Raw genomic sequence first — 8,067 nt, 5'->3', positions numbered from 1 at the left:
CTCTCCCTCTCCCTCCCCCTCTCCCTCTCCCTCTCCCTCACAGGATCTTTCTGTATAGTCCTGGCTGTTTTGGAACTCACTATGTGGACCAGACTGGCCTCAAACTCACAGATATCCACCTTCCTCTGCCTTCCAAGTGCTGGGACTAAGTGTGTGTACCATAACACCTGGCTCTTTGTATTAGTCTTTTTTTTTTAAAGATGAACATACAAAGTAATGGAACTTCACTGTGGGCTCCTCATACATACTTTTTTGAATATTTTATTTATTCTTGGACAATTTCTTACCTGTGTACTATGTATCTTGATAGTATCAGCTTAACTGGCCCTTCCCCCTCTCTTGGACCTTCCCATCTTCTTCATCTCCTCCTCCTCTTTTTCTTCTGATCAATAACTCATTGAGCCAGTTATTGCTGCTTGCGTTCAAATAGATGTGAGACCACTCACCAAAATATGGGCAATCTACCAGAGTCACAACCCCAAAGAAATATGACCCTCCCAATAGCTCTTTTGCTAACAATGGGGCCTCATGAGTTCTTCTCCCACTTGGTGTAGGAGATCCTTTTGTTTATGTGTTGCTTTCATTGGTTAATGAATAAAGAAACTGCCTTCGCCTTTTGATAGGGCAGAACTTAGGTAGGTGTGGAAAACAAAACTGAATGTTGGGAGGAAGAAAGCAGAGTCAGAGAGACACCATAATCCGCCAGAATCAGACATGCCAAATCTTTTCTGGTAAGCTACTGCCGTCTGGCGATACATTGATTAATAGAAATGGGCTAAATCAAGATGTAAGAATTGGCCAATTAGATGTAAGAGCTAATAGGCCAAGCAGTGATTTAATGAACACAGTTTCTGTGTGGTTATTTTGGTTCTAAGCTTGCTGGGTGGCTGGGACGAACAAGCGGCCCTCTACCTTATAACACCCATTCATGCCTGAATGTTGGCTGGCTTGAGCTTGTGCAGGTCTTATGCATATGAGATAAAAAACAGGATATTTCTCTTTCTAGGATACTTCACTAAGATATAATTTCCAGGTCCATCTATTTTCTGTGCATGTAATGATTTCATTTTCCTTTATGTCTCAATAAAATTTAATTGTGTATATATGTCACATTTTCATTATCTGGTCATCTTTTATGGATATTGCAGTAGTTTGAATGTACTTGGCTCCCATAGGGAGTGACACTATTAGGAGGTGTGGCTTTGTTAGAGTAGGTATGGCCTTGCCAGAGGAAATGTGTCACTGTGAGGGTAGGTTTTGAGGTCACATACGTGCTCAAGCCACACGGTGTCTCAGTTCACTTTCTGTTGCCTATGGATCAAAGATATAGAATTCTTAGCTCCATCTCTAACACCATGTCTGCCTGCACACCAACATGTCTCACCATGATGATAATGGACTGAACCTCTAAACTGTAAGCCATCCAGTTAAATGTTTTCTTTTATAAGAGTTGCCATGGTCATGGTGTCTCTTCTCAACAATGGAAAACCTGAGACAGAACTTGGTACCAGGACCTGGGGTGTTGCTGTGATGGGCCTGATCATGTTTTTGTTTGGAGGAATTTGGACTTTGGTACTTTGGATTTAGAAAACAGTGGAAAACTTTAAGCACTGCTTAATGGGCCATACTAGTAGGAACATGGAAGATGGTTCTGAGAATGATTTGAACTTTGGGGGACTGGCTCAAGAGGTTTCAGAGAAGAATATTTTAGTATGTTGCCTAGAGATCATTCTTGTGATAGTTTAATGAAGAAAGTGGCCACTTTTTGTCCTTGTCTGAAGAGTCTGCCTAAGGTCAAATAAAGAGTTTTGGATTAATTCTGCTGGCAGAGGAACTCTCAAAATATCCTAGTATAGACTCTGTCATGTGGTTATTAGTGTTAAGTCTAATGAAGATTTATAATGAAAAGGAGCAAGCTGAGGAGAAAAGGAGCACCAGGAAGGGGAACGAAGCCAAATCTTATGTTCAAGGAGATAAACAGATTAAGAAATGGACTAAAGGGAGTGATGATCCCAGGACAAGATTTCACCCAGCTAAGTTTCCACCAGAGGCAGGTGTGGTGTTGCACTCCTTTAATCCCAACACTTGGAAGGCAGAGGCTGGCAGATCTCTCAGTTTGAGGCCAGCCTGGTCTACAGAGCAAGTTCAAGAACAGCCAAACTTAGGCAGTGAAGGTAACCATCAAAACCAGAAAGCTGGTGAAGATGTAATTGAACAAGGGAAGCATATCCAAGCCCCAGCAAGCAAGAGATAGTGGTAGCTTTGACCACATGGTTCTGGCTTTAGAGTTAAGAATAAAAGAGGGGTTACGGAATTTGCCCCTATGACTAAGGGAAGCCACCAAGGCCAGGCATGTGTTGGGTGTCCATGGAGGTCTAGACAGGTTATTTTGTGAAGCTGTGAAGTTGAAGCCTGGATTGCCTTGGAAACTCCAAAATGTTGAAGATGCCAGAGCTGTGGGGTACCTGCCAAGGAAAACTGCTAACAGTGAGTGAAAACAGTCCAAGAGAAAGAAGTATGTTGCAGTCAATAAAGCTGAATCAGGTTGGAGACTGGAAGAGCGTCTTGATATAATACATGGAAATGCAGAGTATAGAATTTGCCCAGATGGGTTTTGGTCTTGCTTTGGTTCAGTATTTCCTCTCTGTGCCCTCTTCCCTACATTTTAAGATGTTAATATATATCCTGTGCCATTATAAGTTAGAAATAGGTGATCTGTTTTTGATTTTAATCTTAAATAAAATGATGGTTAAGAGATTGCATGAATCTCAGAAGAGACTTTGAACTTTGTACTTAAAACATTTTTGAGACTATGATAAACTATAGGAGCTTTTGAAGTTGAGCTAAATGCATTTTGCATTATTGTATTGTTACAAAGTTTATGAGGCCCAGGGAGTGGATTGTAATAGTTTGAATGAAATTGGTCTCCATAAACTCATAGGGATCAGCACTATTAGGAGGTGTGGCTGTTGGGAATCTCTGTTCTGGTCTCCTTCCATTCCAGACCCTGCCCCTCAGAAAGCCCACCAAGGGTCAGCTCTTCCCCAGAGCTGCTCAAGACACACCTACCGGGTACTTAAAATCTGGTTGCTAGGCCTACCATGTGATTTCTCTTCTGCCTTTTCAAGAGTTCCCCAGGAGTTGCTTTGCTCTGCTAATTAAGTCTGATCTTATTAATTTGGTTTGCTTTGGCTTATTGCATCAGCAGAGGATACCCAAAAAGCAGGGATCCAATACTTATTAGAGACTTTGTTGGAGTTAGTGTGTCCTTGTTGGAGGAAGTGTGTCGCTGTGGGGTTGGGCTTTGAGTTCTTATATATGCTCAAGCCACGCCATGTTTCAGTTTACTTCCTATTGCCTATGGATTAAAGATATAGAATTCTCAGCTCCATCTCCAACACCATGTCTGCCTGCATACCACCATGTCCCACCACGATGATAATGGACTAAACCCCTGAACTGTTAGCCCCATTGAAATGTTTTCTTTTATAAGAGTTTTCATGGTCATGGTGTCTCTTCAAAGCAGTAAGTGAGTAGTGCAGCAATAAACATAGATGTGTAAGTGTCTCAGTAGTAGGACTTGATAATCCTTTGTGCATATTCCTAGGAGTAGTATAGTTTGACCATATGTTAGTTTCATTTTTAGTTTTTGGAAAGATATAAATACTGATTTTCATAGTGGCTGCACAAGTCTGCATTCCTGCCAGTAGTAAATATGGGTTTCTATTTTCCTATGTCCTCAGCACCATTTGTTGCCTCTTGTTTTCTTGGTGATAGTTATTCTAACTGGGATAAAATACAGTCTTAATGAGTTTTAGTTTGTATTTCTGTAATGCATAAAGCTGTAAAGTAAAGCACTTTTCAAATATTTGTTGGCCATCCCAAGTGCTGGGATTAAAGGCGTGCGCCACCACCACCTGGCAATTTTCCTTTTATTAATATGTAGTTGCCTTCTTTATTTTTTCTACCTAGCTTTTCTTGAATGATAAATATCATATATGTGAGCTTCATTTAGTTATTTCTGCATGTAGTTCTGTAGTGTAAGTCTTTATATTCTCTCATGTTTAATATTCCTTGTCACTGTACAGGTTATCTTTTATTATGAGCCATTATATAAAATGAATTACTATAGTTAAGTTGTTTATGGCCGTATATGTTATTGGTGGACTTTACAGTTTATTATACTCTGGGTTAAAAGATGAGAGTATTTAGGCCATTCATGTTTTATTTGAAGCGATTTTATTAGGCTAAAATGAAATGATTGGAAAACTGAAGTGGCTTTTTAAACATAATATATTTTTGTGTTGGTAAGGATACCTGTCACCAAACCTGACCACCTGAATTCAAGCCACATAGCAGAAGGAGAGAAGGGACTCCCACAAGTTGTCCTCTGGCCTCCATGCATGTTATGCATGCACACACACATACATAATTATTTAAAATATAATTGAAAAATAAAAATGTATTTCTTACTAAATGAAAATAGTTTAAAAAGGAGTACAAGAAGAACTATTTATAAAATCTTCCAAACTGATGCATTCTTAAATGAACCTAAATATTAGTGAATGTATTAAAATTGTTTCTGTAACTCAATGCTGGATAATTCTAAGTTATTGATAAGATATCGATGTGAATTTTGAACACAAATGACCTGTAAATAATATTGTAGCTTGTGGGTCATTTGATAGACTATTCCTACTTTGTAAGTATTGAATATTTTATTTATGAAGTGTTTATGGCTGTAGTTTTCTTCTGAGGATACAATCTAGTTATACATGGTCATCAAATCCCAACCTAATGCTCTTCCGTCAACTCTGTATTCTTCATGTGCAAAGTGGTTGTTTTAATAGACTATTTACTACATTTCCATTCTCTTTCTTTTTTAATTACAATTTATGTTTTGTTAACTGAACTTTTTGTTTGTTTTACAGGGGATCTTTCCTGCAAATTACATTCATTTGAAGAAGGCAATTGTCAGTAATAGGGGGTGAGTAATTAGCCTAAATGTTAATTTATAATTATTAGAGGTTGCAGCAGAAGTGTGACTTGGTTCATAGTTTAAAAATTACTATTGGCAGGATTTTATTTTTAAAATCTGTTTCTATATAATTCTAATGTAAATTCTAATAATTCTAAATAAAAATAAATCTGCATTTATTATTATATAGAATCCCAAATTCTATTTTTAAGCATATTCTGGATAAATACCTTTAACTAAATTTTATCAGAGCAGTTTAATATATAGTGTCTTTTATAAATACATTAGGTAAGATTTTGAGAATTAATTATTTATAGACTAGGTATTAGAGATGAATTTGTCATTTCACTGTTCATCTCAAAGTGAAGGAAACTTAAAATTTTTATAAGTAGAGATTTAAAATCTAACGTATACCTTGTGGACAAAAAACATTATTATGCAAAATGAATACATTAATCACACATTTGAAAAACAAAAATTTTTGTTTTTGTTTGTTTTTGAGACAGTATCTCTCTATGTAACTGGCCTGGAATTTGCTATGTAAATCAGGGTGGTCTTAACCCACAGGACCTGCCTGTTTTTGCCTCCAGAGTGCTGGAATTAAATACATGTATTACCACAGTTAAGTGTTTTTATGGAATTCCTGAATGTATGAATGAGTGGGCCTCTGATTCTTGTGCTGTATCTTGGACTCGTTTTCTTCTGTTTATGTTGTCCAGATCTGATGTGTTTTGTTTTATCTTATTATATCTTATTTTACTATATTTTATTTTATTGTTGTCCACGAAAAGCCTGTTTGTACTGGGCGGTGGTGGCACAGGCCTTTAATCCCAGAATTCAGGAGTCAGAGTCTGGCAGATCTATGTGAGTGCCAGCCTGGTCTACAGCCCAAGTTCAAGACAGACTCCAAAGTTACAGAAGACCCTTGTCTCAAAAAACAAACAAACAAATGAAAGCCTGTTTGTTTATGAAAGGGTATGAATCTGGATGGGAGGGAGGTGGTGAAGAATTGGAAAAAGTACAAGGAGGAAGAACTGTAATCAGAATATATTATGTGAGAAAAAAACATCTATTTAAAAAATAAAAAAATTTGAATGGAATCTTAAAAGACATTTATATAATAACAACAAAAGAAAAAATTAATCTTTACAGAAAAGGGATGAGAAATAAACATAGCAAATGCTAACACTGTTGTACATATTGAGAGTGTTTTTAAAGGTATCTGTTGTTGCCATGTCCTCTTACAAAGTTATTTAATTTTTAAAAATTCAATTTAAATTAAAAATTTGATTAGTATTTGCTTCTTAACTAAGAAAGATTTGAACTGGAGAGTGCGTAGGCATTGGAGTCTGCAGTCATGGAGACATAGATACATTGTGAACGTGTGACGTGGAAGCTGATGCAGGAAATTATTTGTGCTCTTGTATAAAGGGTGAAAAACAAAAGAGGAAATACTGATATCAACCAAATAATAATAACAGTAGCTATTAGTCTACTCAAATGGCTGGGATAAGTACAATAGGATGGGGATACTAGATCCTAGGAACTGTAGGGAATGGGTCTTGAGACATTGGAGCTCAATGAGAAAGGGAGGTAACGGTGCTGCTGGTGGTGTTTATGAGTAATGTGGCAATAGGATAGACTCTGTCAGTGCCAAGGACAACTGGGTGCTAAACCTAATTTTCATTGGTAGAGAATTATTTATAGGAACAGCAAGAAACACATTTTTTCCTTTATCTCTCTAATGTCTGCAACCGGCAAAGGGAGTTGTGTATCAAAGTTCATGTACTCAGTCTTAAGATTAGTGCTCAGGAAGTTAAGTTTGGAAGTAGTAATTATTAGTAAGTTACTGGACTGACTTCCAAGGTAAGATTTGTTATTGGGGAATTATAAGAATTACAGTATTGTATAAATATGCTATTAAAATAATTCTTTATTGCCCCCTCCATTTTTCTTTGTGTATTGGGAAGTAAACCCAGATCCCAGGGTGTGATAAATATTGTACCATTGAGCCACATCCAGAGTCTGTGTCATGGTTTTTATTCTTCTCTCTTTTTAATGAAATGAACATACACTAGTATGTATGTGTGTAAACTTGAAAATCCTAATTTACAGAACTGTTGCAAGACATAACCTGCCACTTCAATTTTTAAGTAAGGACTATCAAAATATAAACACTATTTAAAAATTATATAAGGACAAAGTGTATCTAGACTTACAATGGGTAATGTATAGATCTTAGAAGTTACAAAAATATATTTTCCAAGTTCAAATGGTCTGTTGCAAAACATAAAATTGTTATTCTTGATCTATAGCATTATAATTTATAACAAGCTGAAATTGTGCAGAAGGACCATGGGAGTGAGGTATGGAAGGACTTACAAAGAATATGTAGTGACAGAAATAGAGTGTCTCAGAGTAGACTAGCAAGACTATCCTCATGATAAGTGACCTACCTTGAGTTCAGGAACCTTGTGTCTTATTCTTAATAACTGTGAAGGCTTGGGAGTCAACTTGGTAGTGGAAAAATCCACACCTGAATTCTGTTTGCTTAGGGAAAGCAGAAGGGCTGTTTGCTAGAAACAGTCATATTTGTTAGATATACTCTTTCTCTGTGGGAGCATAGCACAAAAGTCTTTGGATATAAATCATAGAAAGCTACATAGAATTAACTGTTGTATCTAGACATCTAGCAGGGTCGTTATAAAGAATAGAAGATATAAAACCCAGATAAAGTATGGAAAAAACACTGCCTGCAGGCACTGAAGAACAGCTGACATAGACAGGATCTTTAAAGGTTCCTTTGCTTTTTTATTTTTTATTTTTTTGAGATGGGGTCTTTCTAGCCCTGACTGGCTCTGTTTTCTTTTGGCAAGGATCTCTAAAGGTGATGGTCCACGAAGGAACAGATGTACATGGGAAGAACTTTATGTTTATTTTGGCTTTTTTTCCTCAGAAATTTTCATTTTGTCATCATGTGGTGGAACAGAGCCCAGGAAGACAATGGTAGGCTGGTTTTTTTTTTTTTTTTTTTTTTTTTTTTTTTTTTTTTTTTTTTTTTTTTTTTTTTTTTTTTTTTGTGATGTTTG

General features: G+C 36.6%; 1 protein-coding gene across 1 annotated transcript in view; it reads left to right on the top strand.

The window, feature by feature from the left end:
* Window positions 1-8,067, top strand: part of Dock3 (dedicator of cytokinesis 3) — a 367,607-nt gene that overhangs the window by 102,214 nt on the left and 257,326 nt on the right. The window contains exon 4 of the mRNA XM_050139541.1: window positions 4,932-4,987. Within this exon, the coding sequence (XP_049995498.1) occupies window positions 4,932-4,987 (56 nt within the window). The remainder of the gene's footprint in view (window positions 1-4,931; window positions 4,988-8,067) is intronic.

Source organism: Alexandromys fortis, unplaced genomic scaffold (genome assembly GCF_014885135.2).
Source record: "Alexandromys fortis isolate MF-2015 unplaced genomic scaffold, M_Fortis_MF-2015_v1.1 scaffold_36, whole genome shotgun sequence".
Classification (NCBI taxonomy): Eukaryota; Metazoa; Chordata; class Mammalia; order Rodentia; family Cricetidae; genus Alexandromys; species Alexandromys fortis.
This window is presented reverse-complemented; position numbering and strand designations above follow the sequence as displayed.